Source organism: Chinchilla lanigera, unplaced genomic scaffold, assembly GCF_000276665.1.
Source record: "Chinchilla lanigera isolate Chin_1 unplaced genomic scaffold, ChiLan1.0 scaffold00021, whole genome shotgun sequence".
In the NCBI taxonomy this organism is placed as follows: domain Eukaryota; kingdom Metazoa; phylum Chordata; class Mammalia; order Rodentia; family Chinchillidae; genus Chinchilla; species Chinchilla lanigera.
This window is the reverse complement of record NW_004955422.1, coordinates 10141510-10153454: the sequence shown is the minus strand read 5'-3', so window position 1 is coordinate 10153454 and position 11945 is coordinate 10141510. Positions and strand designations below refer to the sequence as shown.

The 11945-nt window shown below is 42.4% G+C and overlaps 1 protein-coding gene and 1 long non-coding RNA gene across 6 annotated transcripts in view; one reads left to right on the top strand and one right to left on the bottom strand.

Annotated features, from left to right (window-relative positions):
- Commd9 (COMM domain containing 9) overlaps positions 1–3498 on the bottom strand; it is a 36246-nt gene extending 32748 nt beyond the window's left edge. For all 4 annotated transcript variants that reach the window (XM_005384120.2, XM_005384119.2, XM_013514314.1 and 1 more), the window contains exon 1: positions 3410–3498. In XM_005384120.2, the coding sequence (XP_005384177.1) occupies positions 3410–3460 (51 nt within the window). In that variant the 5' untranslated portion in view covers positions 3461–3498. The remainder of the gene's footprint in view (positions 1–3409) is intronic.
- Positions 3499–10356: 6858 nt separating this feature from the next.
- Positions 10357–11945, top strand: part of LOC106148493 — a 63981-nt gene continuing 62392 nt past the window's right edge. For both annotated transcript variants that reach the window (XR_001233993.1, XR_001233994.1), the window contains exon 1: positions 10357–10546. This is a non-coding gene — a long non-coding RNA (uncharacterized LOC106148493). The remainder of the gene's footprint in view (positions 10547–11945) is intronic.

The window sequence follows — 11945 nt, the reverse complement described above, 5'->3', positions numbered from 1 at the left end:
ACTACTTCTCAAACTCTTTAATGAAATTGAAAGGGAAGCAATACTCCCAAATTCGTTCCTGGAAGCAAGCAATACCCTGATACCAAAGCCAGAGAAGGACCCAACTAAGAGAGAGAATTACAATCTCCCCAATGAACACAGATGCAAAAATCCTCAATAAGATACTGGCAAACAGAATGAAGCAAATTATCAAGATTATACACCATGACCAAGTCATACGCATCCCAGAGATGCAGGGATGGTTCAAGATATGTAAATCAATAAATGCAATATATCCCATCAGAGGCAAGGACAAAAATCGTATGACCATCTCAATAGATGCACAAAGGGCTTTGACAAAGTCCAGTACCCACTGATTATAAAAACCCTACAGAAAATTGGAATAGATGATCTTTATCTCAATCTGATAAACACCATCTATGACAAACCAAGAGCCAACATCATACTAAATGGACAAAAACTGAAAGCTCTCTCTGTAAAATCAGGAACAAGACAAAGATGTCCACTGTGTTCACTCTTATTCAACACAGTCCTGGAAACTTTAGCTAGAGCAATTAGACAAGAGAAAGATATAAAATGAGTAACGATAGGAAAGGAAGAAATAAAATTATCATTATTTTCAGATGACTTAATAATCTACATATAAGACCCCCAAAGCTCCACTAAAAACTGCTAGATTTAATAAGCAAAATCAATAGTGTACCTGGATACAGAGTCAACACTCAAAAACCAATAGCCTTCCTGTACACAAATAACAAACCCACTGAGAGAGAAATTAGGGAAATAACTCCCTTTACAATAGCATCCAAAATAATGAAATACCTACAAATCAATTAATGAAGGCTATAAAAGACCTCTACATTGAAAACTACAGTACTCAAAAAAAGGAGATTGAAGAGGATATTTTTCTTTTTAATTTTTTTTTTATCAATTCTGCATGCTTATAATCTGGTAATCTGAACAACTAATTTGAAGGAAACAATGTGCAATCTACAACCACTGCTGAGTTCCCATCATCTTGTTTAGTGAAATTCTGTATCGTTTCTAATGTTTTTTTTTTTTTTTATTATGTTTTATTCCCTTTCACATGAAAAGAAAATAGAAAGATATCCTTTGCTCTTAGGTAGGAAGAACCAATGCAGTGAAAATGGCCATACTTCCAAAACTATTATACAGATTTAATGCAATTCTGATCAAAATTCCAATAGTGTATCTCACAGAATTAGAGAAAGCAATCCTAAAATTCATTTGGAACCATAAGAGACCTAGAATAGCAAAGGCAGTCCTGGGCAACAAAGGCAAGGCTGGAGGCATCATAATCCTGACTTGATATTATACTATAAAGCTACTGTGATAAAAACAGTGTGGTACTGGCAAAAACAAACAACAACAAAGAGAAACAAAAGAGAAACCACCAAGAGAGTGAAGAGACTACCCACAGTGCAGAAAAAGTTTACCAGTTATTCCTCAAAGGATTACTATCGAGAACATATAAAGAACTCAAAAGAATAAAAAAATCAGGCCTCCCAAATTTAAGACTCAATCTAAAAATGGGTATCTGAGATGAATACACACTTCTCAGATGAAGAAATACAAACAGCAAATAAATATATGAAAAAATGTTCAACATCACTGGTCATTTGAGAGATGCAAATTAAAACCACTGAGAATCCACCTCACCTCAGAAAGAATGGCTATTATCAAGAAATCAACCAATAACAAATGCTAGCAGGGCTGTTGGCAAAAAGGAACCCTTCTTCACTGCTGGCTGGAGTGTGGACTGGTGTGACCACTGTGGAAATCAGTGTAGAGATTCCTCAAAAAACTAGGATTGGTGGTCCCATCTGACCCAGGTTTCCCCTCTGGGTATCTTCCCAGAAGAATTAAAAACATTGTACCACAGTGATATATGTGCACCCATGTTTGTAGCAGCACAACCCTGGAAACAACCCAAATACCCATCAGCTGAGGAATGCATAAAAAGATGTGGTCTTTTTATACAATGGAGTACTACTCAGACAGAAAGAAGGATAAACTGGAGACTTTTATAGGTAAATGGATGCAACTCAAGGCCATAAAATAAACCAGATGCACATGTGTAAACACTGTATCATCTCCCTAGTGTGAGAAGCTGAAAGAGTAAGATCCAAAACGTACAATAGATATTGTAAAATGGGAAGACACTTCAAAAGGAAAGAGAAATTGGGGTGGAGGAGTGGAGAAAAGGGAAAAGTAAAAATGAAAAATATATATATGATAGGATAGTTATACTACTGATACTCTTAGTGCATTGAAAAGGCTTGTACTAATATTGTTTGGACAATTAAAAGCCAATATCTTGTACTGTGAGTAACTAATTTAAAGATAACAATACGCAATGTATTAACCACTGTTAATTCTCTTATCCTGTTTTGAAGTTTTGTATCATTTTTTTCCTCTTTAAAATTAAAACAAAAAAATCTTAAAAAGAAAAGTGAAAGACACTGGGTTAGAAGCTGAAAACTAGGTATCCAGTCTCCCGCTCAGTCACTACATTAATTCCATTACTTATTGAGCTACTTATTGAGCACATGCTGTACCCCAGGGGGTGTCCTACTTGCTGGGATACACCGTGACAACAAAGAAAATGCCGTTAGGACTGGAGAGTCTAAATGAATATTGGGGAGGCCATTAAAAAATAAATAAAACAAATTAGAGACTATTTCACGGACTGATGATGCTGTGCCATGAAATGAGTGCAATTAATTCAACCCTCTCCACCTAACAAGAGAAGGAAGGAAAGTCAGGAAGCAAAGTTTCTTCCTGGCTCTTACATTCTTGAAAGAAGACAGCAGGCAACCGATCAGCTGTAACGTCAGCTAGTGATAATACACAATCCCAACCTATCATTTAATTTAATCTTTACGACGCCCTTTAAAGTACGTCTCTTTCAACTTCATTATCCTTCAGACACAAGTATCAAAAGAGTATTTTGGCCCTTACATTGGCCAAAGTGAGTGGAGAAAACCCAGGCCCGGGGGGATCACAGCACATCTTCATTCTGAAGCCTGGGGTGATACAGACGTAGAGTTTGTTAACCCGGAGTGCAGAGGCCACGGGATGCAATGGGGAACTGGTGAGAACATAGCAATCACCACCCCCGTGCACCAGTACCGAAAACCAGTCCCAGAGGGCATTTGTACAGCGCCTTCACGTCCGTTATCTCAGTTTTCTCTCTCGTCTGCTTCTCAGGACGTTGTTTGCTCCAGCTCTTAATAAGCTCCGGAAGGTACACCAATTTGCCCGGAGTAACACAGAGTAGTGGAAGAATTGCTGATTCCAAGCCGGCACCAACTTATTCCCAATTTCTGCTTTGTACAAAGTCCGGGAGACAAAGCGCAGCCGCACGCGTCCTCCCGCCTCTATTTACCTTCAGCAGGCTCTGCAACGCCGCGAAGTGCTCCTCAGTCACGGCGGCCATCTTCCCGGAGTCACGTGATCACGCCTCCTGGAGAACACGATCACGTGGCTCCAGCAGCCTGCGAAGGGCATCATGGGGGCTGTAGTCTTTCAGGGTGGCCGGAGTGGGTTCGCTGGCATCCTTGTCGGCTTGGAAGGATCAAGAAGGGCTAACTAAAGCCTCCTATGCGAGAATCCAGGAGCTGCGAGGGAGCAGCAGGCGAAGGATGATTTTCAGGGGTGCAAACTGACTTGGTTTATCTACTTACAGCATCCGGGAAGCCGGTTTTCCCTTGACCCATATGCTGGGCTGGCTGATTTGGGGAATGTGCCTGAGGGGTTGTTAGGAGCCTCTGAGACATAGCTATGTAGTACTAATCCGTGTACCTGGAGACTTGGAATTACAACACTGCGCATACTAGAATTCTTGGAATTTACACACACACATTTCAAAAATTGTACAAAGATTTTGGGTGTATAGTTTCCACTGTGTCTGTGGTGGAAGAGCTGATACAATTATTATCCAGATGGGGAGACAGAATCATTTAGAGCTTTTAGTAAGTTTCTTGTAGTCCCAGAGATTTGGTTTCAGAGTAGGAGAGGAAGTCTTTGGAATAGGGGCTAAGAAGGGACTCTGTCTAGGTTCTTGTTATGCCTGTGGCAGGGATGGAGTGGGAGGTGGTTCACAGGAGTTATTTCATCCATATGTTCAACAAGATAATTATAAAATGATCTAATGAATGATTTTGAGAGGTCAGTACTAGATGCTGATTTGCCCAGTGCCCAGAGGCTCTACCCTAAAACACCCTAAAATTTTGATATCTTGAAATTTATCCTTTGAGGAACAACCATCTCTTCTGCCTGCCAAACTCCCCCACCCTTGACATTTGATCCACCTGCAGTACTTTGTTGGATCTCTTTTCTCTGCACTTTCTCCCTCACCTTTGTAAGCAAAATCTGGCTCAAAAAACAGGTTCTGACAAATCCAAGCTAAAGAAGATGTCTGTTTATGAAACTCCAGAAACTGGTAGGCTGCTGAGGATGTTTGTTTCTCTGCTTTCTGTTCTTCCCTTTACCATTTTTTTGAGGGGATATTGTTAAGACCCAGGAACAAAAATCAAGTCGTCTAAGGATGAACCCATAGCAGGGCCAGAACAGTTTTAGATCCACCTTGTTGTACAGTCTTGATTCCAGCTGTCTTTCTTGGGTTCTCCCTCTTTTCCAGGAACTCTCATGGCCTGATTGTTGCTTGCTGCCATCACTTACTGTAAGGCATAGGCTTAATTCCTGTGATATGCATAGAACAGGACATAGTACTCTGGGTCAATGGAATGCTTATTATATAAACAACAATCAAAAAAAGTAGTTAGATTTAAGATCAATTTCAGTAGGTTTTCCTATTTCCAAATCTTCCTATAAGATTCTCTTCTTTGTCTTCCAGTAGAGAGATGGAGGGTAGGGGTACCAGCCTCCAAGATGCCAGTAAACCCTGTAGAGGATAGTACTATATCATACATGGAGGCAATAAAACACAGGGCCTTCAGAACTCAGCCCAAGTTTGAGTCCTAGTTCTATATGTTAACTACACTATTGACAAAATCCTTGAATGTTTTCTAGCCTCAGTTTCTACACCTGTGTATGATGCTGAACAAACCTACTCCAGAAAGCAGAGCTGAGTGACAGATGCTGCCCCAGTATGTGGGGAGTATCCAGCCTTCCTTGCCCTTAGGGGTGGGTGTGACACAAGGGCATCTTTAGGCTTCAGGCAGTGGCAAGTGGTGTGACACCATTCATCCTGTTGATACAGGGGAAGGAAACTCCCAACCTGTGCAAGTTCATGTTCTATAAAATTGAAGAATTGGTGTGGGGGATATAGCTCATCGGCAAGGCACTTGCCTGGCAAGCGCGAGGGCCTGGGTTTGATTCCCTGTTCAAAAAAAATAAAATAGAATTGAAGAATGAGTTTTAGGAACAATGGAGGTTAAGAGCAGAATATATTTACTGAGAGAAAGAAAGTTTCTGTCTGCAAGAGGCACAGAAGGGGTTCTGAGTGGATTGCCAAGGAACCTGCCTTTTCTAGGGATTTTTATAGAGCAAATCCATGATGTGAGGTGGCTCTGAGGTGGGAAAAATGGGAAATCACAAGGTGGGCATGAGGTGGGACAAAACTATGGTCAGCCAATAAGATTATGAGTATAATTGCTGAGGTAAAGTTGATTAAATCAGGATCAAGTGGAGAAGCGAGTCACTGTAGCAAGTGGGGCTTTTCCCACAGGGGTTTTCCTGTAGTGGGTTAAGGTAGTGGCTCTTCCTGGCTTTCCCAAGGTGATAGAAACCTACTTAGAATATCAATCCCTGATGTTTAGCCTTAGGAAGTATGTGGGCACACTTGTTTTATCTTTTGTCTTGAGGTCTGACCCACAGCAGAGGTGCCTGTTTCTCCCACAGATGCAAGGTACTGGCTCCTTGGAGGGCCCAGCCCTGTCTGACTGCCTATAATATTTTATTTAACTTAGTTGCTTATCACACTATTTTGGTCGGGTAGCCCAGGTCACCAGCACCAGGTTGCATTCAGAGGTTTTGATGATCGGCAGGGCTTCCTGCATTTCCTGAACCATACACATGGTGATGAGAATGAAGAGAACAGCATGTTGGTGTTCATATCCATAAATTGGCCCCTCTGCCTGGTTTTGTTGGACCTAATCTGATTTTTATCCTGTTTTGAATGCAGGAGTCAGTGCTTTCTTTCACTTATTTAACAAACTTGCTATATGCCGTGTTCCACCCCATCCTATGTGATAGTTATATATTATACTAAATGTATCTGGGCACATTTATACATTTATTCTTCTATTATCCCCCGCACACACATTTTTTTGTGGTGGTCGTCCTAAGGACTGGACTCAGGACCACCACACTGAGCAACATCCTAGGCCTTTAAAACATTTTTGCTAAATGTTTAAGACAGCTGGGTGTGGTGGTGCACACTTGTAATCCCAGCACTGGGGAGGCAGAGGCAGGAGGATCTTTGTGAGTTTGAGACCAGCTTGGGCTACAAAGTGAGCTTAAGCCCAGCCTGAACCGCATAGTGAGACCCTATCTCAAAAAGATTAAATAAATAAATAAATAAATAATGTTTGAGACAGTTTCTACCAAGTCACTAAGTTGTTCAGGCTTGGCTCGAACTTGGGATTCTCCTGCCTCATCTTCCCAGAGTGCCAGGATTACATGTGTATGTCATCACACAGGTCTTATTTCCCCCATTTTAAATACTGGGGACCTGAGACATACAGAAGTAACTTGCCCAAGGTTACATAGCCTAGTAGTGGCAAAGCACAGATTCAAACTTCAGTAGTCTGGCTCTAGATGCTGTGCTGTTGACAACCAAGCATGTACATGTCTCCTGGTCTTCCCATTGCTGAAAACTCGCATATCCTCTGTTTAGATGTCTATCATCCTCAGCAGGGGAGCAGAAGATAAAAGCACTGCTGGAAAACAAACCCAGCAATAAGAGGAAAGCCCATAGGATGAGAAGAAGGGCTTTAGAAGAAAACTCAGACTGAATTCCTGGCCGTTGTGTGCTCCTGGCAAGTTTTTTTGACCTCTGTTTCCTCGTCTATATAATGGGAACAACAATGATAAAAAATACATTTTGGCCATTAGAGGGAGCTCAAGGATGACATATACCCGGAATGGGAAAGGCTTGTCTTAGCATTCAGTGCTGGCCATTGGCAGCTCTGAAGGGTGGAGCTTTCCTGTATGGGAAAGAGTGACCCAAGGATGACTGGCTATTCTAGCTTGCCCAGCAATTGGGAGATTTGCTAGGACACAGGACTTTCAGGGCTCACCCTGAGGCAGTTCTGGGAAAACGAGGGCAGTTGATCCCCCTAGTAGGAGTTCTGAGCATGTCGGTGTTCATATCCACAAATTGGTCCCTTTCCTTGTGGGAAACCATCCTTTGGGAGCATTTGTGTGGTCTCTTCCAGTGGGAAGCTGTGAAGAGAAGGATATGGACAGAGGAATTTTTTTAATAGAAAATGTTAAAGGGCAGCAATCTTAGTTATGGATTTTTTTGTGGCGGGGGGTAGTACCGGGAATCAAACTTGGGACCTTGCACTTGCCAGGCAGGCTTCTGTACCACTGAGCTACATCTCTGGTCCAATTGTGGATTTTTTTTTAACCACAGCTTTATTGAGATATAACTATATACCATGCAACTTACCCATTTGAAGTGCAAAATTCGATGGATGTTAGTATATTGGATTTCCTCACCGTCACCACAATTTTAGAACATGTTCATCACTCCAGAAAGAAGCTCCATACCCTGTACCACAGCATCTCCCCCAACACAACAACTTGCCCCATCGTGCCCAGCCCTAGGCAAACCACAAGTCTACTTTCTGTCACCATAGATTTGCCTATTCTCAATATTTCACATAAATGGATTTGTATGATATGTGGTCTTTTGTAATTATTTCTTCCACCTAGCATTTTTTGAGGTTTATCCATGTTGTAGGAGGTATCAGTACCTCACTACTTTTTTTCCTGAATAATATTTGTCATATGGGCGCACTGAATTTTGTTTATCCATTCATCCGTTGTTGATAGATGTTTGGGTTGTTTCCACTGTTTGGTTATTATGAATAATACTGCTATGAACAATGGTGTGCAAGTTTTTGTGTAAACATACATTTCATTTCTCTTGGGGTATACGCCCAGGAATAAAACTTCTGGGTCATGTGGTAACTCTGTTTAACTTTTAGAAGAATAGTTGGGTAGTTTTCCAGAGCAACTATACCATTCTGCATTCTCGTCAACAGTACAGGAGGGTTCCATTTTCTCCACATCCTCACCGGTATGTGTTATCTGTCTTCCTGATTAAAGCCATCCTGCCGCTTGTCCTTGTGAGCAATCTTGTTTTGAAGTTACATTTGTGCAGTAAATGCATGTTGTCGCTTAGCCTATTTATGTTCATCTGAACTGATGGAGATTATGACAGTCTGTGCCTCATTTTCCCCTTTAGTACCCCCTGTTAAGTCCTGGCTACATTCTTTATCAGAAGAATGACTATAAGAGGTGGATTCAGCCAAGAGTTTGTGGCCTGTTAGGGAAAGCCTTCTGTACTTCATTTCCGTGATTTTCCTTTTCCTTCCCCGGAAACCATCACATGGACTGAGATGAGGGTAGGTTGCTAAGGAGAGGGGCTACTTAGGCTTTTTGGGCTTCTGTCTCCTGCTCTAGGTCAGGGAGCAACTTTGAAATGACCTGATGAGCTCACCAGCTATCTTAGTCTGTTTGGGCTGCTATGATCAAATACCATAAACTGGGTGGCTGATCAACAATAGAAAGTTACTATTCACAATCTGAACACTAAGATGTCCGAGATCAAAGTGCCAGCAGATTTGCTGTCTGGTGAGAACTGTATATTGGTTCACGGCAGGCACCTTCTAGCTGTGCTCTCCCTTGATGGGAGGGCCAGGGAGCTCTCTTGGACCTCATGCAATGAATCCTATTCATTAGGGCTCTGCTGTCACATCCTGATTACTTCCCCACCCCACCCCATCCTTATTTTTTTAGACCAAAGCCCTAAGTATGAACACGGTTGCACTGACTTGGAAATGCCATCTATGGCCAAAAAAGCATCACAAACTTTGTGATTTGGGGGCTTACTCTGCATCAGTAATGTCATTTTTGTTCTACCATGTTGCAAAATTTGGAGATTGGACCTCAAATTCAGACTTCTAATTTTTCTTTGAAAATTGGCCAGCTCAGCCATCCTGTTCCCACCTCTCCATATAGCTGCAGTGGACTGCAGGCAAGTCCTGGATGTTCCTTGAAGATTGGTGTGGCCTCTCCAAATATCTATGGTCTCCTCCGCTCTTAGGCTTTGGATACTTTTCTTCACACATTTGTCCCCTGCCTCATTTATGAGAGTATCTGTTAGTGCCAGCTCCCCTTAGGGACCGAAGGAATACAATTTGGCTATTTTAGGCTGCAGAACTTAATGTGGGTCCCTAGGATCCTGAGCTTTCAATCATCTCCGTCCCAGCTCCTTGTGAATCTTAGCAAGCTGTGCATATAACATAGGCAGCTAATGTGTGATTCATGGTTTTTGTTTGCTTTTCATAACCCAGGCACTATCCTAAGAGTCTTGCGTGTATTGACTCATTTAATCCTCACAGTAACCCCATAATAATCCCAGTTTACAAATGACATTAAGGCTCTGAGAAAAAACTTACTCATGATTCATGGGTAATAATGCCAGAGCCAGATTTTAAAGGCAGGAGCAAAGGAATTCATCTTACAAGCCTACTGACAGCACCACTGGCTCATTATGGGGGTTCAATGAGTGTGAGGCACATTAATGATCTGGATTTACCTGTTGTCACTCACATGCTATAAGACTGGGGATTGGTCCTGGCCAATCACAAAGCCAAAAGCCGTCACAAAGTCAAAAGTTGGGGTAGACGGCATATGTGTGGGAAATGATGTCTGTGGTCCTCCTCTGCTCTAGCATGTGCTGAAACTCTGGAAGCTGGTGGAAGACAAGGAGAGGGGTGTTTGGGATTTACTCTGTAGACAAGAACGGCGTGGAGGCTGTTGGTCAGTCCTGATGGGCGTCTTCTGTCCCCCACTACAGAACACTGTGGCTGGATGTCCCAGTCTCTTCTCTCAGCTCTGACTTGCCTGTTTGCTATAACTAATGAAGTCCAGAGCACATCGAACCCAGGAAGGCACTGTGTCCTCGTTTCTTGTCCCCTGTCCCCAGGAGTAACGCAGAGAAGCAGCTGGTAACACAACAGCATTGTCCTCGTACACACAGGCACCCTTTGTTTCCCCATGCACAGAGCAGTGGCTGTAACAATGGCCTTGAATGGGATTTTGCCCTCCTTTCTCCAATGTTACACTTGTGTTTCAGTCCTGGAGTTGGCTACACAATGATTTCCTGCAGGGAAATCGGCGTTTCCTATTTTCTACTTTTCTCTGCAACGGTCTCCAGGTCCTAGGTCAGTGAGTGGTGAACCAGGCCAGGAGAGAGCTGGGCTGCTAGAAATGTCACCTTCAAAGGAGGCTAGAAGGCCACCGTGCTTCTTCTTTCCCTTGCAAGGTAGGATTCGCCTGGAGGAGGGAACCAGTCCAGGTAATAAAAGAGAGAGCCTGAAAGCTGGCGGTGAGGGACACAGCAGGCCGTGGCAAAGGGTCCGGACCAAGAAAGATGGGTTTTTAAAGAAACTCTACTTGCTTGAGAGCCACAGTCTGCTGTTGAACAAATAAGCAAAATGCTCTAGGTCAAGTTTGGCAGCCTCCCGATTAGGAGGACAGAGCTGCCCTGCCTATCCGTAGGTTCCATGCCTGAGGATTCAAGCAACCTTGGATAGAAAATATGTGGGAAAGAACAGGTGCATGTATACTGAACCTGTACAGATTTTTCACCTTGTCATTACTTTCTAAATGATACAATGTAACAACTATTCACACAGCATTTGTTTTGAATTAGATACTATAAATAATGTAGAGATGATCTGAAGTACAAGGGACGGTGTGCATGGATTATGTGCAAATATTATGCTGTTTTAAAATAATGGACTTAAGCACCCTCATATTCTGGTGTCTGTTGGGGTCCTGGGATGACTCTACTCTGTCTGCTTGTTTTCTATTCATTGCCTCTGATTAACTTTGTGTGATCAGAATCTTCAGGATCATATAGGTTTATTGAAGTAACTACTTCCTAAGAACAGTTGCACTGTTAAGCTCTTATTATATGTATTCTATAGGTACACACATCACTGCTCTGGCTTACTATATTAGTAGCAATAACAGTAAACATTTCTACAGTGTGTCTTATTTTCTTGCCCTATTCAGACCCTGGCAGTCTGATTCTAGGACCCGTGCTTTTTGCCACCATGTTCCTTGTATAATGTTCCTTACAACGCTGTGCTAGTAAACCAGGGTCATTTCAAGGTTTTACTCTGAGAGGCAATGAAGTCTTAAGAATGACTGTGTGTGTTGAGTCCTTTGCCCTGTGGCAGACAGTGTTCTAAACTTCACATTTATTTCCTCGTCTCTTCTACATAATAACTCTAACCAGATGAATATTTTATTACACTTATTTTATAGATGAGGAAATTGAAGCACAGAGAACATAAGTCATTCACCCAAGGTTACCCAGCTGTTAAACGACAGAATTGGATATGAACTCCGTCTCCTTTGGAGCATCACGTGATTGAAAGGCAGGGAGTTGGCTTCTTTCTCTGAGTCATGGGGTTTGGAGGGTGGCATCAAGTTCTTGGCTTTGGAGACCATCTGTACCCTGAGTTGTCAACTCAAGGAAGGCAGTACCTGTTAGATGATCTGTCTGCTGTCAGGAGCTCTTGGCTTGCTTAAAGAAGATGGAATTGCTCAATGGTGATAGTGAAGGCATGTGGAATAGTAATAGTAATAACTGCTCAGTGAGTGTTGTTTCTTACTTGGCCAGAGACTGGGCTAAGCTGCTGCATATGTAAGAG